The sequence below is a fragment of the Zonotrichia albicollis genome, chromosome Z (genome assembly GCF_047830755.1).
Source record: "Zonotrichia albicollis isolate bZonAlb1 chromosome Z, bZonAlb1.hap1, whole genome shotgun sequence".
Taxonomy (NCBI): Eukaryota; Metazoa; Chordata; class Aves; order Passeriformes; family Passerellidae; genus Zonotrichia; species Zonotrichia albicollis.
Window position 1 is genome coordinate 18,128,519 of NC_133860.1, and position 24,230 is coordinate 18,152,748.

The 24,230-nt window shown below is 40.2% G+C and overlaps 1 protein-coding gene across 2 annotated transcripts in view; it reads right to left on the reverse strand.

Annotated features, from left to right (window-relative positions):
• NADK2 (NAD kinase 2, mitochondrial) overlaps positions 1 to 24,230 on the reverse strand; it is a 32,328-nt gene that overhangs the window by 5,976 nt on the left and 2,122 nt on the right. The window contains exons 2-8 of one of the 2 annotated variants that reach the window (XM_005488804.2): positions 11,175 to 11,263; positions 10,739 to 10,827; positions 9,129 to 9,210; positions 7,743 to 7,826; positions 4,510 to 4,646; positions 3,619 to 3,697; positions 1,368 to 1,463 (exon numbers count right to left, since the gene is read on the reverse strand). In XM_005488804.2, the coding sequence (XP_005488861.1) occupies positions 1,368 to 1,463; positions 3,619 to 3,697; positions 4,510 to 4,646; positions 7,743 to 7,826; positions 9,129 to 9,210; positions 10,739 to 10,827; positions 11,175 to 11,263 (656 nt within the window). Of the gene's footprint in view, positions 1 to 1,367; positions 1,512 to 3,618; positions 3,698 to 4,509; positions 4,647 to 7,742; positions 7,827 to 9,128; positions 9,211 to 10,738; positions 10,828 to 11,174; positions 11,264 to 24,230 lie in introns of both variants that reach the window. The other variant, XM_014268310.2, reaches the window with a different exon arrangement.

The following is a 24,230-nucleotide window of genomic DNA, read 5'->3' on the forward strand; positions in this document are numbered from 1 at the left end:
ACTGCAATCCAGATCCACTCCACCCCTATCTGACCCCAGAGCTGCTGAGGGTGTGCCCAAGGCTCCCTCTCTTACACTTACTGCCCACCTGCAAGCCTGAGCAGATGCTATCAAGATATCCTTTTACACAAGGTTTGGCAGCTACAGAAAACACCTAGACATTTAAATGTCTCTCAGCCCCAGGAAGTCTGAAATTGCAGGAAAGCCCTTAAACAACAGGCTAAGGGGGGTCACTCCACTGAGGCCTGGCCTCACTGTAGAGAAGTCCAGCAGCACATACAGATTACAGCAACGGAGAGGAGCAACCCTGGAGCTTGGTGCCTGGTTCTGGGTTTGCTCAGCACAGAGTGTATAAGCAAAAGAAATGTGTAAGAACAGCATTGAATTAAGACTGTACTTTCCCAAGGTACTGAACACTAGGAAAGTTTCCCTAGCAGTCTGCCAATTTCATCCTTGGCAGGCTCCAGAACTAAGCTATGCTGCCTGAATACAAAATTCTGAATTACAATGAAGAGTAAAACCTAGTAACCATGGTTACAGCATGAATACTTATTTTTGAATTTCATTAAAAGCTTCTGTTTTAGGTCATCTTAGCCTATCCCACAAATCCAGTGACTATTGTACAACTCTAAATTATGAGCACAAACACATCTCTCACATCTCAAAACTAAATTGATTAGACTTACATGCAGTACTGCAGCATGTTTAGACTGAAGTTTAAATTTTCTATCCCCCTGATTAAGCTAGCACAGTTCTGTGTAGATATGGCCATCTTTTTTTAAGGGGAGTATTTTGGCAAAGAGATTGTCCCCTGCCAAATAAATATGAAAGAAACAGGAGGCTTGTTTCTTTCTCTTTCAAAGGAGAATGGACAGTAGATGAGCCAGAGCACATTTAACACTGCATTTAATACATGTTTTCCCATTCTTCTTAGTGCTTAGATTTTTATAATTTTACTGGGCTACATCATCTAAGCATTTTAATTTTGGACAACAAGAATAGTTCATCGATCACCTCAGTATGCTCTCTGCAAGTCACAGCAAAATCTCTTTCCCTCACCACTCCCAACCACTCATCCTCACATGTGGCATGCCACATTTTTCACTGAAATTACATCTAAGGCAAGCTTCTGTCTCAGTGCCACAGCTCCTCACCCTTTCAAGGCTTCCCTCTGTACCCACAAGTAATGAGTGCCCTGCTCATCTCATACATCTGGAACAGCTCTGAGCCATACTGACAGCGACAATATCAGACTGACTTACCCACAGCCCAACAGAGTCTCAGTAAGGAGAAAATGCATAAGCAAAATAGGTTCATCTGGCTTATCTGAAATGGTATTTTCTGTCAAAGCAGCAACATGTACTCACCATGCTTTTGATCCTGTTCCAGTACACACATTAAGCCCTGAACTCTTCTGTTTCTCCCAAGGACCATCATCAACTGATATTTCATAATAGGAGGCCCTATGAAGCGAGAATTTAAAACTGGGTTTGCAGGACTTAAAGTTCTCCCTGAATAAGACAGAACACACAGCCTTATCAGGCACATTACAATTTAGAGGGGCTACTTTCAAATCTGGATCACAATTTCACAGACTTTGTACAGTATTTCCCATTTGACAGCAACTTCTGATTCACTATTTTACAGCAGTTTTTATAATGGGCTAAAATGATTTCTAGCATGAACTTTCAGGCACTTTTTCTGCAGTCACTTTTCCGTTAATTTATGCACAAAACCACCTGTGTGGTTCATCTGCAGGGCTTGCTGGACTTACAAATAAAACTGTAAATAATTACCTTTTTTGCATACCTGTTGCACAAAACCTGTGTTTATACTGCAATTGGGTCTCATTAATTATCACTAAACATTTCAACATCAGTAAGCAATAGCATGATTGAACCTGAATTCCTAATCACTTCAGTAATTGAAAATCCAGTTATTCTTCACTAATAAGTTTACACAAACAGGCTTACACTTCTCTCCAGGGCAAATTATTCCTAAAACTCAAAAGTACTATTTCTTGATGTACAATCATCTTCTTCATGTTATGGTTCATCTGTCAGGGGGTTCCTAGTGTTAGGCCTAGAGACCAAAGTTTCTCTCTACAAGCTTCTGAATATCCAAGAGTGTATTTATGAACTTAACTTGTTGATATTCACAGCTGTCTTCAAAATGTGATACAGACTTCAGATTAATAGATATCCTCTCAGAAACACCACATTTGCTGTTTCATGCATGACTGAGTTTCACCTTTCTTAGTAAACAGATCGTACTGAGCTATTATTTCAGTCTAGAAACACAGCTCTTGGCTGCTTGGTGCCAAACAGTTTATACTCTCAGTAACTAAGGGCATGTTTTGTAATCGCTCTTGAAAAGATAGGGAGATTAGAGAACTGAAAGTAAATTAAGAACACAGGTACACTGCTTGATTCAGTTAAATGTAATTTCTACAAGCTGGGTATGACAGGTTTTCTTGGGGTTTTTTTCTTCAATTTACTTGTTTTCATCACTAACATGCAAAATAAGACCCGACAAGAAGCTCCTAAAGTTATTCTTTCTAAATAAATAGCAGACCTGTGTATTTGAAACTAATAGAAGATTCGTCTTTACAACATTTAGGTCTTCAAGTGTAAGGTCCCAGTAACACACTTATTTCTAGAGGTTTGTTTCTAGAGGTATTGTTTTCCTCAGTGGTTCTCAAATACCAAGAGAACAATGTACTTGTGACACTTATAGCACTGGAAAACAGCTCTGTGTTCCTGTATCACTGCACATTAAAGAAACTTAGAATCTTGAAAAAATTAAATTTGATTTAGTAGAAAGCAGGATTTTAATCTCTTTGAGATGAATTCCTTCTGCCAGTCTGAGGCTGAAGCCCACACAAAAAAATAAAGCTCACAGAACACTTATACTGTTTGCAGCATCAATCAGTGTCCCAGGCACTGTACAAACACAAGCTGTTAAACTCTAAAGTAGCTTTCCTGTTGTTGTTTTTGTTTGTTTTTTTTTTTTCTAAAGATAAACAGTAAATCTCCTTTTACTGCAGCCCTGGTCATATTCCCAGTGTCTTTCTTACTGTTTGGCTGCCAAAAATGCATTGATCTTCAGGACAGAAAGGACAGTCAAATGTATCCTGGACAAGGCAGTACCATGATTTGATACAAACACAGTTCTTAAACAAAGGAAATAACTGTATTCCATCAATAACAAGGTTTCTGCCAAAAGCAGGCTGGTTGGTACCTTTGCATCTAATGACAGAAAGGCAGAAAAAGGAGTCATGATAAAACCTATCTCTGCTTGGTCATGCTAAAAGCTTATGAAAAGATATTTAAGATGTGGAGGAGATGAGGCAGTTCAAGGACTGATATTTAAGTCATCAATAAAAGGGAAAGGAAAAAAGTCAGGAAAAGTGAAAGAATAACCAGAGAGGAAGCAGAAAACCAGAAATCAACATTGAAAATACACTTTGTAATCAGCAGTAATACAATCAGTGTTAAATATTTACAGAATAGAAGTGAAATTTGACAATAAAATCTCATCACTGATTGTCCATTGCAATGTGACAAAAAGACATTAAGTCAATTGTGCCTTGCTGTACCAACAAACAATTATATATACCTGGATGAAAGAGATTCCCCAATGAAGACTTCATTGAGTGCTCTCACTGGTAAAAGATGTGGGCCAGAAATATCAGATCCTGCAGATATTAAATATAAGAGTTTTGAATCATGGATATAAAACACAAGTTTTCAAAAACCATTCACAATTCACTGGAAGATAAATTCTGCTGCCTGGGTTTGTTTTCTAGACCTAATGCTCCATTTTTTTCAAGGACTCATTTTGTCACTGACTTGCTCTATGGCCAGTCACTGTCCTTTACTGGAGACAATAAATATTTAAACCAAGGTTGGCAATGACGCTTAAGTTCAGACACTTTTCCTTGAAAAGTCACAGGCAACTAGGCAGAATGAAGTTTTCTGTCAGTCACACTTCCAGCCAAGTTAAATTACTGGCGGTGACTTAACAGACATTTCTGACGAAGTTCAGAGAATTATACTTCATACCACAAGGTAATTAAAGGGGATTAACAAGTTGTTCATGTTGACAAGGACTTAGTGAGCAAATGAAGAACTGGACACAGGTTAGGCACTGAACCATGCATCTTTCAACCCACCATAAGAAAAGACCTGAAGGTATTTAAGAATTATCTACAGACAGACTCTTACATCTAATATCTTCTTTGCTGGTCCAAGACCAGCTTTTACAACTCTCAATTAACCTAACTTAAAAGTTAGTTATAGGACCTAGACAGAGGTCCTATATGAGGTATGTGTACACAAACATACACACGTGCTCAAGTAGTTACAGTAACTCTAAGAGACAGCATTTTAAAAAAGATCAGGTATTTTGACAGCAGGTATTTCAAATACTAAAACTTTCACACGTCTTTATTTTCTATTCCAAGTTATCACAGCAAAATGATTACATTCTTGTCAGATTTTAACCTACCTTGATCCTGCAATCTTTCATTTATGTGAGCCCTGCTGTGTTGCTCTTGGCTTAGCTGCTGTTCGTGTAAATCCACTGGGGTTGGGTTAATCCCAGTTCCTTCAAGATACAGTCGGATTCTTTGCCGCCACTGCCACCTACAAGAAGGAAAAGATGTCAGTAAGAAATATTCATTACAAAATTAGACAGGATCTGAGAGTCTCCTCTCTCAAAGCAGAACATCTTACAAGAAGGAGCTAAATATATTCAAAGTCATATTTCAAGTTTTACAGGTTCTACTATAACTTCTAAATTTAAAAAGTTAGTAATATGCAATTGTAAATTCTTTACATTTACCAATTTGGTACCTAATGTTTTTTGCATGTGTAAAATAAGAGGCCACTGGCCCAAAGTAGCCTACAAAAACTGTATGTAACAAACTCTCCTCTTGAGGCATGTGATTCTAATATGTGAGTGAATGCTGATACAATATTTTTAAGAATAAAGAGCTCTCAAGAATTTACACAGAAATACATGCTGTATTTTTGACATCTTTTGTTTGTATTTGACATGTCCAGAAAAGCAGCTCTATGCATCCCTTTATGTATAAGGCCCCAAGTATCCTCTCCTTTTAACAATCCCTCCTACCCTAGGAATTCAGTGTGCTTAAAAGAAATTCATTTGAAGCAAGAGAAGGATATAAAAGCCATGTTACAACATTCTGATTTTTTATTCTTCCCTAGAGAAATAAATTCCTTTTCCTCTTACAACCTAAGATATTTCATAAAACAAAATAGCAATAGTTTTGACTAAGAAAGCAAATCACAAGAGAGTTTTAACAGCAAATCTTCTCCCTGTTCATACTGTCAATAACCAGGTGACATTACCCACTTTTTCCTAAAATTACATGAGACTTATGCTTTATATGACTACATTGCTAGTTTTTCCTCTAGTCATCTTTACAGATTTACATTTACACATCCTATCTGCCCTTAAACTAAGTATTTTAGGTAGTCATGCAGAAAGCATGCAGGGAGTATCACTATACCAGCTTCCTTACAATGGTCCTGGCTAGAACATATCACATCCCCCACAAAATTAGAAAATGGGACTGTACCCTATTAATACCCCTATTCTGAGAAGCTGCTACAGCACTGACCCCCAAGATAAAAAATGTGGGTAATCTGATATAGTTTGTCCTTTACAAATCAATAACATTGGTTTTCTCAAGGATTACAAGGTCAATTTTCACACAGATTGTTGCACTGACTGATACATCATGGATAAGGGTAAAAAGCCTATCGCCCTTTTCTGTTTCTGGCAACTCACCATCCACCAAAATTCCAAAATACCAGAAGCCCTTCCAAACAAGAATTCAGTTACCCACCTATTCCAAAGTTTCCTTAGGGCCAAACAAGAACTCTCAAATGAAACACCTGCTCACATCCTTGCTTAAGAATATATTATTTATTAATTCATAATTAATTAATTGAATCTATTTTTATTTCTTTAATTTATTATTTATTTAGTTATTTATTATCTTCTATTATTTCAGAAAAATAATTAGAGAAATCCTTTCTGTTTTGCTCTGGTGAGGTTTCAGCTCCATAATAAGCAATAACAGGAATTTCAGCAACAAAAATTAGCTTTGTTTCCAACAAAACATCAAAATTGCCAAATGTCAGGAGAGGTTATCTGAATAAGCACTATGAGTTTTACTTAAGCAAATTAGAATGATGGCGACTAAAAAGCTTCTGTTTTCTAAACCTTAGAATATGTGAGTAGAATGTATCTGTTCCTTTAGCAATACATATTGAAATTCTTCAGTTATTTATCCTGGCAATTCTATTAATTTAATTTCAGAACTATTCTATGGCACAAAAACAGTTACACTTCAAGTTACAAATTTAATATGCTTGAAGTATAAACAAAAATGAATTGCTATATCCTTTCACATGAGTGACTGATTTCTGCTTGATAGTCTGTCATCACAAAAATATTCTGTAAAGTATTTATATTACAGAACAGTGTCTCTTCTTAAGTAGTTATTAAAAACTCTTCTCTAGTCTGTCCTTTAAAATTCAGCTTGTTTCTTTTTAAATCAATTGAGATTATTCTGTTTTAAGAATATCTAGTACTCAAAACATCAAGCTATATTCAGCATGAAGAAATGTTTGCCTTACTTGTCAGCAAAATTTAAGCCACTTTATCTCAATCACCAAATCCCTAGATGCAACACACTCACCATTTCCTAACTGTATGTGTTTCACTAGCTTCTATTCTTATGGCCATCACCGTACTGCTTTTGAGTCCTTGTTGTAGAGTGACTTTATGATGCTTGAATCCCCACCTGTCTGTTCAGTTTATGCTGGATATAAATTCTGCACCTCTAAGACAGGTTCCAAGAGTGAGAGGGAGGAGAAGAAGCGCAGAGTTTGTTATCAGACACTGCACTCATTTTCCTGCATACCTGGTCACAGACTGCATTGTCTGCAGCACGGACAGACAGGGGGACAGAGCTCTCCTTTGCCTTTAGTCAGTTCTTAGCTGGCTTAGGCAGAGAAGTTCCCTGGACTCTGGCGTCTCCTTTTTTTGGAACTGATCAGCCCTGCTCAGGCCTGAACACCCAGAATGGCACCAGGAGCTCACACCGGGGCTGGGACGCTGCGTTCCAGCACCGCAGGGATGGATGAGAGACTGAGCGAGCTCAGCTACAGCCCATGACAGCACTCTCTCTGAGTCTGCCATCTCTGCAGAACAGGGAGAGGTCCCAATGTTTAATGCTGTTCATTTTTTCATGTTTGTGAGTACTTTCTTGTTAAATAAATAGTTTTGTCCATTTTTCTTGAAAGATATTTTATTTCCAAACTGGCTGGGGGAGGGGCAGTTTGAGTTTGCTTTCTAGACTACTTCAAAAGTTTCCTCTAAAATTTGCTGTAAACCAGGACAGTCCTAAAATACATAAACCAATATACCCCTTACAAGAATGCAGCTCCTCATTTATGAATTTGCTAAGTCAGAAGTGAAAATCAATTATTGCATGTCATCCCAGACAACTTTTTTCTGAAACTGGCAGTTTTAGTCTCACTCTTGACCAAAAACCTCGTTTTTCAACATTATAAACATCTACACAGTTTTCACTATTTCACCCATTAAAAGTTTACCAAGCTTCAGCTGCTTCTTAGGAATTGTGTATGACTAGGTGTTTCTCAATCCCTCTATGTTTTTCAAAACCAAAGATCAGTGAATCCTACCTGAACTCACCACGATAAAGCTTCTGTAGTGCATCAGGAAATGAGTACGTGTATCTCACAGGCAAGCACAGGTGGCCTTCTGATCTGGTAGCGAAAAATGACAATGAAAATTACAGTATTACCGTTCAGATTTGGTACCTTTGGAAAACAAAACAAAAATCTCCCTATGTGGTACATCTAGCAAAGCTACACTTCTTAGACCTTTAGGAATCTCTACTGTTCTTGCACAGTACACCACCTCAGCAACAATACACTGCTCTCAGCTTCTGGAGTCTGTGTGTCAGAGACTCCCACATTTCCCCTAAAAACTGTCCAGCTAATAATCCTTCAGGAGTATGTAAGCACTAATGTAGTTCCTGTCACCATACTAAGCAATTTAGGCTTAATAAACCTGGCAGGTGAGGAAACAAAATCTTTCTCCACTTACACCCAAGTTAACAACATGAACAGCTAAGCAACATACCTAAGAAAAAAAGAATCTCATGTCAAAACTAGAAGACTAAACAGTGCTCCCTTCCACAAGTAATATGTGACAATTTGAAGGCACTTGCTATTTGAACCCTACTAGTCAGGCTTGATAATGCAGAATAGCTACTCGGAGCATTTGAAAAGTTTTGGAAGAGAAGGTATTAAAGAAATTAAACATTTTGACCACCACTTTATGTACTAGGAATAAATTAACTGTCAGTATCAAAAAAAGCAGAAACATCACAAGCAGAAATCTAAATCTGGACTTCTCAGCAGGCAGAGCCTTGGAGAATTCTGAGTTTCACTTGCCATCCATTTGAAGGTTATACCAACCAAGCAATACTAACACACTGCACCTACTGAGCTGTAAGACTGATGTGGGCAGGTGGGTGCAGCTTGTGCAGAGTTTATAATAGGATAGCTAAGTGCCAACAATTGGTTCAGGAATCTTCTGAGGTATGTTATGGTTCACATTAAGAAACAACAGCAAATTTCTTCATCTGAGCCTCTACTGAATCCACCTTCTTCACAAAAAAATTAAGGTTTTGTGTGTTCAGACACCACACTTAACTGCTTTTACCAAGTCCTTCTTCCTAAATTCTACACTGCCAATCCAGCCTCAAACTTCTGGTCAGTAATGCAAATTAACTAGCTGCAAGTGCTGTTACATTGATGTGTGAGAACACCTGTGGCACACAGGCATGCTTGTCCAACACTACTCAATGTCCTCAGATGAGACAGGATAACTCCCTGTGCAAACTTCTCTAAAAAAAACAAACTGCTCCCTTGGTATCTACAACCCACTAAAACAGACATTTATGCTGCCAAATGCTACAGGTATGCCTCATGTACCACGAAAACAGATGCACAGTGTGCCTAATATTAAATAAAACATTGCTTTTCCAAATATTTTTTTACCTTTCAGGATCAGTATTTATTCCGATGACTGGTTTAAATTTATCAAAGACCTTACTGGCTGCCAACAACATTGTACCATCACCTACAAAGAAAACAGATCAAAAGTTAGTTTCACTTCACATTCTAGTACCCCAAACAGAATGTACTCCAGCATTTGCATTATGTGCGTTTATATCAACAACAAATCAGGCAAGCTGGACAAAAATACAATAGGACAAAACTACTGACATCTTATCAAATAAGAGTAGTGACAACTGAATTTGAGATAGCAAACATGACTGGAAAAAGAACAATTTATCTGACAGCTATACATGCCCAGGCAACTGAATGTGGCAGAAGCAAGCTTTAAAAGAGATTTATGGGAATTTCTGTACATTTATCAGCAGGTAAGAGAAATTCTTTAGCAAAAGTAAATTTAGAAAGTATTGCTAAACAAAGCCACAGGAGACAGGAAACAAAACCAAATGTTACTGTGAGTCACACAAAAACAATGACTTTAGCTTCACCCCAGTTGTCCTCCTAAAAGGCAATTTAAAGGTCTTATTTGGCCCCAGACAGGCACACTTGGAAAAGATGTCTTGGCTAAGTAGAAATCACAGAATTAGAAATCTTTAAATTTACTGTTTTTTGCAGATATTGGTATTTTTTCCTGTCTGTTAAACAGAAAGAAAACTATAACCTCATTCAGTCTTTGCAAGAAGATGTAAGCTCTGAACAGCACAAAGACAGAAAGCTCTGAAAACCTCAGATGATGTATTATTACTTCCCAGCTGCTTGCCTCAACCATGAAAATTTTTCCCAAAGACAATTTGGCACTTTGGGGAAGTTCTTTGAAATCCACAAGAGTTGATAGGATGCTTCAGGAATAAACCTTTCTACCCATTCTTCATGGTGATCAGTACCTAAGGGCAAACTGGACTAGTGGGAAGAGAGAAAGCTGTGGTCAAGCCTATTTGCCACAGATGAGTGAACACTACATCAGAGCCCAGCAACATGAGGCTGTATTTGCAGCATGTCCCAAAAAACAACACTGAATGAAGTGCTGCAATCCAATATTAAAGATAAACAATCAGGTTAATTGCTCCGTTGGTTCATCTGGAAAACACTGATCAGTGGCACAAGATGCTCAGAAGCTGCAGACTTTTTACCTGTACCATCCAACTTGATACGCCAGTCACTGGATTAAGTGTGAAAGCAAGAGAGACAGTTTGAGCAAGGGGACCATGAGGTAGTATGTTAGTCTACACCTCACATTCCAAAAAAACAACGAGTAAGATTTTAGGGCTACATAAAATTACATGACATCAAGAATTTTATCCTCTTTAGTTGAAAACTATAGTAAATTCCACAGTTTATATTGTTTCACACATGAAAAACTTTTCAAGCGGCCATGCACTGGGGTTCACTTCCATGGGCTACAATTTTAGGTACTAGAGGTAGACAAGATGGTGACAACCACTGCTTTTTGTCAGATTTTCTGACAATCAGATTAGCAATTTGTTTTCAGAATGTGCATTATTTCCAGTTGCTTCAAACACTGCCAAGTATTTTTGAGAAACATATCTATGAAAACATACTGAAACAAATACTTCCCTTCCATAAAGTCATACCTCCTGCTGATATAATAGCATCTGCCCACCGAACTGTCTCCTCAGTATACTCTCGACGCTTAACAAGACGAACTTCTATCCTTTCGTTCCTGTAAAGTTCAGAGAAAGTCAGAATTCCAATATAGTGTTTCTTGTCACAGCCTTCCGGAAAGTTGTCATGCAGCTAAGGAGTAACTGCAATCATATTTGGCTAAAAAACACTTGACACACAAATCCCGTACCACCTTCTTGCTTATTTTCAAGACAATAATCGAACATGCTAGCCAACTGAACTGAGTCAGTTCACACGACGGCTCTTTCAGGAATGACTGCTCATCTGCACCTCTCTCTTTTTTTCCTATTTTATTGGCATTGGTAACACGAGGCTTCCTTTTGTTTCACATGATCCATGGATATTTGCACTGTGTCTGAAATCTTCACACCCATGCACTCTTACCGTAAGCTGTCCACAACATGCTCCACGTTTTTTGTATGAATGCGATGCCGTTCCAGCAGACCAGCATAGTTAGATCCCTTCAAGGCAAGCTGTAAGACACAAATGGTATTTGTAGAAGTTAAGTGCAGTAAGTGCTCTTGAGCAAAGCAAATAGAACCTATAAAAAAAGCAGGTTATTTTCTCTCAGCAGAGATACATTCTTATAAGCCTTCCAGTAATTACATTTCTATATACACAGCAGTCAGGTTATATTGACTAGCTCATTAAGTGAATCAAATGGCCACAGCAGACATGAGAATCACAGATATGCAAACAAGCATACTACACTGACTTCCATGCAATTTCAGACACTTCGCTCCTCCTGAATCTGCCAACTGATATAAAGACTACATGAATCCATACAGTTACACTAAGTATATTTCTGCCATGTGTTGAAACACCCAGTTAGCTCAAAGTTATGCTGTAGAGAAGACAGACAAAAAAAGCAACAGGAATGACAATTAAGGAAACAGCGCCTGAAACACCTCCAGCATTACCGTTCAAATTGTATTTGAGCTAAAATGGAAGACTGCCAAGTACTGACAAAGGTGACATTTTCTCTGGATCAAAAAAAGCTTAAGGACAAACTACCTAATACATTTGATACTGTTCCCTGGGTTTTACACCACATTTGTTAAACAAGTTGATAATAATAACAAGACGAACTCTGTACGTGCATTCTAGTCTCATCCTTCCTGGAAAATGGAGACTTCGAATACTTAATTAATCTCAACACACTCTTCAGACCACAGAAACATTTTGCAGTTTATACAGATACAGTCATAAGCAGGCATGTGAGATTACTGACTTGTTGCAGATTAGTTTGGCAACAAGTTTTTGTGCGAGTAATTCAGTCACCATATGTTCCTTATCTTATTTAGCAGCGAGGGGGCCTCATCTGGGGCTGATACTGCCAAACATGTGTGCACATAGAGATAAAGAAAGTGAAAGAAAGAGGGTGCAAAGGATGTTAGGCAAAAGGAGTCTATAAATACACTCACAGTGAAAGTGATTCTGCTTTGAGCAGCAAGCTCCTGATGCTCCTTCTAGCCTGAACTATTCCACAATTATACTGTCACTGCTTCCTTTTCCCTGAACAGTTAAAACTAATTTATCATCAGAAAAACAGAACTTCTCCTAGAGTTTGTCCAGAGGAATTCATCTGTGCCAGAAGCGCTAAACAGCTACTTCCAGCAATTTATTCAAGTGCCTTTATTCGAAGTTTTATTTCATTCCAAGAGAAAGTGGTGCCAGACAGCCTTGTCTAATCCCATTTTCATAGACTTCTCAACTCCACAGAGAAGGGGAGAGGACTGTCAGGATATGACAGTTAAGTCAACCACACTCCAATACCCAGGAAACGAAATCTTTATTCATCTGACACCCATTCATGTCAAGACATCCAACCATGAGCTAAGCACATAAGATAGACTCAGCACCAAAGTAGTTACAGACCAGGATGTAACTGCCTGCTCTGGAAGTGCACTGCTGTTCCACTCAGTATATTTACAATTGGCAATTAACTTGCAGGAAGAAAATCTTTAGGTGGTCTTAGAGCTAGGATCAGGAAAACACTTCCAACAGAGACTCACAGGCCGCCTGGATGTATCAACAGCACTAAAGGAAGAGAGCAGCTGCCTGCCAGCTATGTATGATCACACACACAGGTATGTGGATGATCAGAAAACATCCAGATAAATATTACAGGTTTTTCCAAGGCTTGCTCACATTGGTTTACTGGGATACAGGGTGTTATGTCCCATTAATTGACTCACACACTTAAATCCTTTGTTTCTACTCCTGAGATACAATGCCTGTGTACCCCAGACACCTCTTGGTCCTGCCTGCAGAGTCCCTGGTGCTGCACTGGGAACTTAAACCCTGTGGGCTCTGGGGAGTGAAAGATTACACAGGGCTCTGCTAGTTAAAGCACAAACCATTGCCAGCCTGCTGACAGCCCCCCATCATCCACTTGGAGGGGAAAGGAAAAGGCAGAAAGGAAAAAGGAAGGTATTTGCCTCCCATAGACACCTGCTGCTGAGCTGCATAGATGTAATTTGCTAAAATAATTTTCAACTGCACATTCAAAGCACAAACCCATCTTGCCTTACCACAAGAACAAGAAATCCACAATCAAACAATTTCCAAAAAACACCATTACTAAAATCAGGTTCCTCTAGAAGTATCTGCAGTGAATGAAACAAGCACCTGACAAGCAGACTGCTGTAACAGCACACTTTTTTCAGGCTGCTGTTAGTTCCCCACAAAATAGAAACCACAAACTCCATCTTGCAATTTTATGTACCTCATTTATTTGCCTAATTTGTCAGCATGCTATCTTTCAACTTGATGGAAGAAAGCTTTTATCTCTGAACAATAACAATGTAATATTCTCTGTGTGATCATTTGCAGGTTTTTAAGCCATCAACATCAGTGGCAAGCCAACAGCTAGCATTTCCCTGGCATCACCAGGAAGGAGAGGTATGAGTAGCGCCATTGCTATGGAACAGAACATTTACCATAGTTGAGTTAAATTATTCCATCAACAGCTTCAGAAAACAGAAGAGATTGCTCAGCAAATGAACTATCAGTATTCTGACAACTGGATGAACCATTTCAGCAGCACTGTAGAACAGGCATTGAATGTGTAGATCTCCTCTTTGACTTTAGATCTACAACAAGTAAGCACACATTACTAAGCAAGAAAAATGAAAAGTTGGGCCCTTTAGTTTAAATGGCTGTGCTACATTTATGGAGTTATTAAATTGTCCTGATTCGCAAAAGATTCTCCAGAGATTACAACAGTCTGTTCATCTCCAGCCTCATTCTCTGTGTTCAGAGATAACTTGCAAGCTCATTCATCTAAGAACTGACAAAAGGGAAGCCCAACTGAGCCTGACCACAGTCAAGTATATCCAACAGGAATGCTAATCGGCAGCTGCTCTCACTCCACTACTCCAAAAAACCAGGGAAGTGCCTACAGTCCTTGTGGTCAGAAGCACAGAATCACAGAGTGGCTGAAGCTAGAACACACCTCTGGTCCAACCCCAACCTCAAGCAGGGCCATCTGTCCAGATCTGGATGGCTTTAGATCTTCACAGATGGAGCCTCTTCCCCATCTCTGGGCAAACTGTGCCAGTGTCCAGTCACCCTCACAGTGAAAAGGGTGTTCAGACAGATGTACCTGTATTTCACTGCCTCTACTCCTGCCTCATATCCAACACCAGAGTGCCACTCTAAGACTATGACAAATGCTGCTGCTGGAAAGGGGTTTGAACTCAGGGCAAAGCGTAAGACCAAACTGAGAGCAGCACCTGCTTTTTATTTCAAAAGAGCTGAAGACAAAGATCAGGCAGTCCAGTTGTTGTGTGCATGATCATCTCCTTAAAGAGCTTGAAGACACTTGGGATGTACAGACAGCACAAGGACAGCCTGGCTCTCAAGCCCAATCATAAAACAGGCCCCCAAACCTATGCCAGGCTTGGCTTTTGTCAACTGACTCCTCAAAAAGGCACAGAGGTATTAGATTCTGCATTAAGACAACTTTCAAGCTCTTCTCCCTTTGGAGGAATCTCTGATTTAGTATTAGGCCTGTTAATCTGACCTTAATACTACACAAAATAAAATGCAAGAATAAGCCTTCCTTCTGTAGTCTAAGCCTGTACCTCTGGCAAGTCCCAACTCATTTGGTTTAAATTGTGGGCCTGCTGTCCTTTAGTAATGTTTGCCCTGCAGGAACAATGCTGCACAGCAAGGACAAGGCTTCTAGACACAAATACAGAAGCCAACACAAGCCAAGAAACATCAGAATACCCATTGTTGTCTACATATGTGGATTATGACTCTTGATTTAGAAAACGGGAAATGAAAAGACTGAGACCTACTGGCATTGCTTATTAAGCATAAGGATAAAAGAGTATGTTCGCTTAATACAGTAACATGGATATTGTCTGGAGTGAATTTGTCAACTGAGCACCTTCTGCATCTCATCCTTGCAGAATCACAGAGTGATTTGGTTTGGAAGGGACCTTAAAGATGATCTAGACCCAGTCACCCTGTTCTAGAGAAGGACACCTTTCACTAGACCAGGTTCCTTAGAGCTCCATCCAATCCAAACTTGGACACTTTGACAGATGGTGCATTCACAAGTTCTCTGGGCAACCTGGGCCTGAGCCTCACTACCTTCCTAACAGCCAAGCTGCTCATCTTCCCTCTTCCAGCTTAAAGCCATTCCCTTCATCCTATCAATACACTCACTGACAAAAGGTCCTCTTCAGCTTTCCTGTGGAGTCCCTTCAGGTACAAGGAGGTGCTCTAAGCTCTCCCCAGACCCTTCTCTTTTTCCGGCTGTAACTGTCTTGTCTTCACAGGAGAGGTGCTCCAGCCTCGTCACCATCTTTGTGGTCCTCCTCTGGACTTATCCAGTAAGGTTAAATGGAACTTTTCCAATGTACTTTGGCTTTATGTGTATGCATATATACTCTCATTACTAGGCTTATGCTTAAATTACAGCACTAACGTTCATGCAGTCCTAAATTGCACCAGGGTGGAGTTAATACCAATCACTTGTTTTACAATGGTTGGTCACTGAGGAGTTAAACTAAATGTCTGACTAGAAAGAAGAAGAAGGAAAAAAAAAAACAAGTCCAAAAAACCCCCCCTAAACCCTAACAACAAAAAGCATAGATCTAGAAACAATTACTCTCTCAAATTTCCACAATGAACTTGCCCACACATGCACCCCAGCTGGAAAACAAGAACAGATCACTGCTTCTACCTGATTTCTACAGAAAGAACCACAAAATAATACAAACATATTTAGAGATCAACAGCTGAATAGCAAAAATTTGAATTTTAACCTCAAGATAAAAATACAATGAGCACTAACATAATCTGTTTCTAAGCAGAGTATGGCACTGTAAGTCCTGTATTTTCAGAAATTGTCCCTTGAGATTTAACCATGTGTCCCAAGTACAGACATAGTGTTCAGTTTTTACTCTGCTTAAAAGAAACAAGATTTTGACAGACTTATAGAAAAAAATTTTTCTCAATACATTAACGTTAGAACTAGAACAGCTTTGAATAAAGGACATGTTTCAAGCCATACATTTCTCTTAGCATTCCTGACTAAACTTGACTTTCAATCAAAACTTCCTTAACTATCAAAGTCAGACTGTCAATCTACAGGCAAGTAATTATCCTGTTCTGGTGCTAACTAGTTAAGACAAAGCTTGATCTGTCATGCTAAAAACAAATGCAATTTTCCTAAAAGGTCACGCACACACTAAACTTCTGGATTTCTTAGGAGCTCTAATGAAATATTAAGCTTCAAAAGTAATCCACATACGAGTACATAGGATTAAAGCATGGTGCAGCCTCTGAATCTTAGATAATAAAATGCCAACAATAAAACAGATAAGCTGAGGAGCTAGCCTTAGCAGAACTTGCCCAACAGGAATCTGTACCTTGGAGACACATTTCAAGTGTCCCACAGAAAAGGGTCTCCTAGGGCAGGCAGAGCAAGCTTGAACCACAATGCTGAATGGTTAGCGTTTTTACCAGCCATCAGCTGAACTGATGGGGAAGCTGAATTTGGTGGTTGCACACAACAGATATCCAGGTCTGGACATGACACTCACAGTAAGCACAGCACACCTGCCCTCGATTTATAGCAGGAAGTAAGTACCATTTGTACTTGACTGTATTCACACCAGTGACAGCACATTTGCTGACAACACCAAGGCGCGGTGCAGTTGATACACAGGAGAGTGGAGACATCATCCATAGGACCCTGACAGGTTTGAGGGCTCGGTCTGTACAAACCCCCCAAAATTCAACAAGGCCAAATGCAAGGTGCTGCACTTGGGCTGGGGCAGTACCAATACTGGCTATGGGATGAAGTGATTGAGACCAGCCATGGACCCAGGCTGCACCCAGAGCCCCGTGGGCAGCAGGGCAGGGAGGGGATTCTGCCCCTCTGCTCTGCTCTGCTGAGACCCACCTGGAGCACTACATCCAGCCCTGGGCTCGCAGCACAGGAACCACAGGGACCTGCTGGAGCCAGCACAGAGGAGAGACACAATGATCAGAGGGCTAGAGAACCTCTTCTGTGAAGACAGTCTGAGAGAGATCCTTCATATTACTCCTTTCACAGAAGTTGCCCGACTTCTTAAAAGAGGAAATGTGGTCTAATTGTTCCTGCACTAGAAATAGTAAATGCATTATCAGATCTCATATAGTTTGGCTATAGATAAAGACTCAAGACAGTAAGGCAACCATATTTAGAAAAAAAAAAAAACTGGTCAAATTTAAGTATTTACTGAAAAATTCCAGACTTATTCAATAACGACCTTTGCCAAGTCACTGACTTAATGTAGCACATTGACCCTGACTGGCTGGATGCCAGTTGCTCACCAAAGCTGCTCTTATCACAACCCCTTCACAATGAGATAGGAAAGAGAAAATGTAAGGAAAGGCTCAAAGTTGAGATAATGACAGGAAGAGAATACTCACCAGTTACCATCACAGACTAAACACACTCAGCTTTTGGAAATCAACTGAATTTATTATGAATCAAAATCAGGGCAGGATAATGAGAAGTAAAACAAATATTAAAAACACCTTCCCTCCATCCCTCCAGTTGTCCCAGCTCTCCCTCCTCCTCCCATCAGCAGAACAGGGACATAAGCATGGGAGATACAGTCAGTTTGTCTCAAGTCATTTTGGTCTCTGCTCAACTAGAGGAGCTCTTTCCCCTGCTCCAGCCTGGGGGCTGGAGATATCCACAGGAGATTTTCCAAAAACTTCTCCAGCATAAATTCTTTTCCATGGGCTGCAGTTCTCCACAAACTGCGCCAGTCTGGGTCCTCCACAGGGTACAGTCCCTCAGGAACAGGCTGCTCCACTGTGGGCCCACACTGGGGCCACAGCTCCTGCCAGGAGCCTGCTCCAGTGAGGGGCTCTCTGCACAGGCCACAGCTCCTGCCAGGGGCCTGCTCCAGTGAGGGGCTCCCTGCACAGGCCACAGCTCCTGCCAGGAGCCGGCTCCAGCACGGGCTTCCCATGGGCTCCCAGCCTCCTTCAGGCACACCCGGCTGCTCTGCTGTGGCTCCTCCAGGGGCTGCAGGGGAATCTCTGCTCCCCCCTGGGCCTGCAGGGCCTGCAGGGGCACAGCACCTCACCCAGGGCTGCACCAGGGGCTGCAGGGGAATCTCTGCTCTGGGCCTGGAGCAGCTCCTGCCCCTCCTCCTTCACTGACCTGTGTCTGCAGAGCTGCTCCTCTCACACTCTCTCACTTCTCTCATCTCTGAGAGCAATTACATTTGCACAGTAATTTTTTTTCCCCTCTTAAATACGTTACCAACTGAGATGACACTACCATCTCTAAATGGCTTGACCTGTGCTGCTGAGGGTCCATCTTGGATCCATCTGGCATCAGCTGTCAGACATGGAGGAAGCTTCTGGCAGTTTCTTATGGGAGCCACAGCTGCAGTCCTCCTCACTGCCAAAACCTGGCCACACAAACCCAATACACTCAACCTTTTGCTATCAACAGGGCCAGTTTCAGTAGAATTCTGTTGGCAGTACAGTTTGCAATTGCAGTGTACAGCAATACAGTGGATTAACCCATTTTGGGACACCCAGCTCCTTTAAGGCCCTGCAGTCTAGCTCATTCACACTTGCACAAGTGCCCTGAAACTCTCTCTAAAGTGAACCTTACAACCAGACTCAGTGGGCAGCTGCAGGCTCTGATTGAACTTTAAATGCACTGGCTTCTGATCATTTATTAGCTAAAAAAATCTAATCCATAAATGCATTGTTTACAGGAAGGCTTTAATAATGAGTAAGCACCAGAGAAACCAATCAGGTTCCTGAAATAAGCTCCTACAGTGGATCAGAAGTACCAAGGCTCAGGTTTAAGTCTCCCATAAGGCTTTGAACACAAAACAAGTTCTCCAATACAAACTGCTGTTGAGCTGCAAGCCATAGCATTAAATCCAATTCATCCACCCTTCCCAGGATTATTACAGATTATACAGTCTCTAGCCACTTACTTTCAAAAAAATGTGCTAAATTAACCAATCAGTAAGTCAGTTCTTACCACACAAGAAAGGCCAGAAGGCTGAAGTTACCTGACTAGGACTGATTTACTAACTTGCTGTCAATTGCTCGGTATTTTTGCCAGTATTGTTCCTGGCTAATTCCCTAGTTTGCAGCAGTTTACTGCACCACCCCCCACACTGCAGAAGTCCAGAGGACTACTTCAGCTAGGAATATTTTTTCCTTATATTTTCCTCACTTTCTTCTTCAGTAATTTAGACCACTCACTTCCATTACACCATCACAGCAAGCCTTCAAATGCTGTTGTACATTAATGTATTCTAATGTATCTATTATGTAGAATAATGACTATGAAGTATAGATATTGTAGCATTTTATAAACCATTACTTCTGTAATAGCTGATTTAACTGCAACATTATGGTCCTGAAGTTTTACAGAAATGCTGTTTTAGGACAAGAGTTTGATGCATACATGAAAAAAAGTTAAAATGCCATGAACTGTTTTCTAATTGTTCATCCACCACATTAAAGCATTATTGTCATTTTAACCACATGTGAGGAATACACATAGTGGTTTGCAATTCAAAGGCTAAGGCAGAGCAAATTGTTTTGTTAACTATAAACAGTGGTAACTGCTTTCTTCACTAAAAGATTTCTAAGAAAACCTGTGTAATCCAATCATTCTCATTAATACAGCACAACACCAACATGATGCTGTAAATCAAAACTAATGAAGTACTTAAAGCCAGCATTAAAGTCACTTCCATGAAGTAGCCTTCTTCAGCTGTATACAGCATAGTATGATTGGTGATACAGTCCCAGAAGTTTAATTTAGGTGAATTACACTGAAATGCCCTACTTTTATATCTATTTGCTATATGCAACTGAGTATACTTGAATGATATACTGGAAAAACAAATTGTATGGAAAAAAGAATTACTCCATCACATTTAATTGTTTCCATCATTTTCCAGACCCCTCTCAGAATAATAACACGTGAGGAACAATTTAATAAAGCAGATGCCAGTACAGTGACTTAACACTGATGCAAATATATCAAATTTCAAAGGTAAAGATAAACAAATGAACACCATGTCCATGTAACCTGAGAAGCATTTGCACACATCTCAGTTTCCAGTGGATTAGTTCAAAAATTTTATTTCTGAAAAAAAAAGAAGTCTTTAGCTTTATGTAATTGTAGTGGAATATAATCTGTGTCTTGAATTCTGTATGCTTCAATTCACTAAAGGGAGTTAGCACTTCTCCCTCTTTTCAGGATAAGGTAGAGAATAGTAGAGTCCTAACAGCTTTAAAACACTTTATGTGCTCTGTAAAAGAACATCCACTGAAAAAATTCACATTACAAGGTAAGAAGAGACGGGCAGTCTGAATTCAACAGAATAATGAAAAACTTCACAGTATCACCTCATTCATTAAGGAAGTTTTTACTTAAAACACTACTTTAAATATACCCTGTACATATGGATCCACAAGAGGACACAGGGTTAACTGCCCTCATACTTACTGATTTTCAGAAAAGCAACTTTTTTTTTAGTTGTCTACTAAATTACTAGATTTTATTTTAAAATTACAATTCAGTTGAACTTTGAAGTTTGCATAGTGCTTTTTCATTCTGCTGCCTTCTTTGCATTTGCAAAACACAGTATTCTGAAAATATTTGACTACTTTCTAAATAAGAGAGGATCACAGGCATCAGCATTGAGGCCCAGTCTTCTAAACGAGAAATCTAAGAACAAAATGCCTGGATATTTTCCAAAACTGTATCTTCAGGTGGTGGTATGAGAGTTACAAGCCTGTAACACTAGTAATCAGGAAAAGTAATTCAGAAGTGATACTGAAAGGGATACTATTTAATATAAAAAATAGCAGAGAATTTTTTTCTGTAATCAAAACCAAAAATCCATCATCTATCAAGTTAGAGGTAAAAGAGTACATTTCCCACAAGAAGGAATTTTCTAAGAGGCATGAAAACTTTACTGCATGGACTAGCAACAACTGGTGCTGTACACATGTAAATTAGGAGCAGGAGGGTGGGAGGAGAGTGTCCTGCTGCACACACCCCCCAGACCCCACCCACAGCTCTGCGGGGTTGTTTTGGCACACAACAGGAGCCCCAGCTGAAGCTCACCTACCTGCTGGGCAACACTCCTTCCTTCCTTCCTGGCCAGCCCTGCCCAGGATGTTGCTGCTGCCACATTCATCACCTGTGCAAGTTCATACTGACCGCATTCAGGGGAGACAATATCCTGACAACAGGTTACCTCTTCCCTACCCAGACACCAGTTTTCTATAAAGCTGTATGAACTTCACATCACTGAGATTACCACCCCTAGCAATTAGCTGCAGTGGTCCAAAAGAGGCAAAACTTGTTCTAAACCTCCAACTTGCTCTCCCTTCCTGCTCCAAATAAAGACTCATAATCCAGCCACAACAGAATATCAACTCTAGACCACACTGAACGACCTCCTTGCAACTAAGACCAAGACAAATAACATTTCATATGACAAGACATTTTCAAAGATAATTAGAATTGTGTACGAAATGTATTTGGACAGGTAAAATTTTCACCTTCCCTAAATACCTTACAGCTGTGAGAAGTCAGCAACTTATCACATCTGCACTATCAAACAAAACAAAACCCAGAAGTCAGGAAACAAGATCTATTACTGGGGCATTATATTCTCTTAGTTTATGTAAGGACAACAGCGGTGGTTCCTCTGAATGGATTTACTGAGAGTGAAATAAACAGAACATGTAGCAGCCTTCAGTACTAGTTGACTGGATCATTCATTTTTGTAACTAGTCATATTTAGATGCCAATCCCAGTAAGCTACGTCACAAGAAATGCAAATTGCTGTAACTTCTGGTAGGCAAACTGTTAGCAGGGACTTGGAAGAAAGATTAGTATAACTTAAGAGTTGGTAACTGCAAGTTTTAGAAATCCAACAGCCCCTTAAATTTCATAAAACAAAGACAGCATTTAGTAGACCTGTAAAAGTAGCGCTTGCTTTCCATCTTTCTACCATTAGTTTTGCTCTTCTGCTATCTGGACTGCTTCTTTACCTCTCCTATATCTGTCTGCACAGAGAAAGAATATTTGAGTTCTGGAACTGTGACCCTGCGGCCTTGACTCTGCAAGATTTCATAGTGTTTGTATCCACTTAGCATACAAAAGTAAAGCCACAGAAGGGTTTAAGCTACAGGTGCCCAGGGCCTTTATGGCCTATAAGAAATGTCAGCCAGTCACCTCCATCACTGGTATTCTGCTTCTTGGAGGATACTGTGATTTATACTGTGTACATCATAGATAAAGACATATACTATGACCTGTATAATATTTCAGTACATATTGGTGTATGCCAATGATTCATCTTCAGCCTCCTTAAACATGAAACAAATCTCATTTCATTAAGATGAGTGCCCAAAGGCACCATCATGCCTGCATTAAGTTACTTCCTGCATATTCACCCTCAATACATAAACACACATTGAAACAGCTACCTTCAGGACTGCTCGCCTGTCTTGGTGATCAGGCAGAACTGATTAAGCCTCCAATTTTCATTGTGCTATACTGATATCTGAAGTTTCCAAGTACAGACATCAGCTATCTTCTAGAAACTTGCAAACATCTCTTCTGCTCACAACAGGCAAGGCAACAAGCCCAGGTATGGCTGCTCAAATCTACACCTCCAACACTGCTTGAAACTGAATTTTTGTATTTCAGATAGCCAGTGTGTGGACATCTGAAGGTCCATGACAGAGGATAACAGCACCATGCTCTTCCTTTTGTGCTTCTCCCTCAGAGTACAAGCCTCCTCCAGGATCACCCAAGCCTGAGGGCCTACAATGCAACCCCCACCACCAACAGGTCTGGGTCAGCCAGCAGCTCTGAGCATCACAGGAGCCAAACCTCTCCTGTGCTCTTTTGCTTTCACTCTTTGCCTGTATCCCAGCCTGAGGCTTTCATATGCATTCAGCTCTCACCCTGCCTTCTGTGTGGCCCTTCAACTGACCTGCAAACCCAAAGACAGTGAGCCTGAGCTCATTTCTGAGATCAGCTGCCTTGGAGCAGCTTCCAAAGTCTCCCCAGGAGAAACAGAGACACAGGGAACATGGATTGCAGCTAACACCAGGGAGCAAAATGCATCCTGTTCCCAAGCTGCCCACAATGGCGCTGTGGGGGAAGGACACCTCACAGCAATCACTCAGATACAAATGATCTCCCCAGCGGTGAGGATAAGAGTCTTCTGAACCTTCACGTAACATATTCGGTGAGGGTGCCATTAGGCTCAGTCTGAGGAAAAAAGAACTGAGACCAGAGTCACAGCCAAACGCAAATACTGAAATTTTTACAGGTTAGCTAAAAAAGAAATGGGCAGCAAGGATAATTCCTTTACTCTTTTTTTTCTGTTTCAAAAAATTCTGCAAGACCTTTTCAATGTGCTCTTGCACAAATCTTTGTATTCCTGCCCATACAGCAGGAGCTTAACTCAATATTGCTACACACATAGTTAGGCAAGTTGGGCTTTGTCTACCTGGCGACACCAACTTTTATTGCTGCAATTCCTCACAAGGCAGTATTTTAAGGGGAAAGGTAGATATTTAAAAAGCACCAGTCCTAGAAAAGAAATTCTAAACTGTCACAAATACCAAGAATTATTGTGTATCTGTAAGTTTCTCCAAAAAGACAAACTTTAAGGTGTTTCTGCAACCATTATAATCACCCACTAGAGTTCACAGTTACTTCTTTAAAAATGCATACTGAGGGCAATACAGGTTACCAATCATGCAAAATATGCATTCTCACAATAAAAGAAACTGCAGCTACCACACCATCCAGTCATGAAGACCTTAAGGGATGTGCAATGCTGTTCACTGATTCAGGGACCCAGTCCTGCCTGCACAGAAGCAGTTAGGGAAAAGTGACCAAACAAA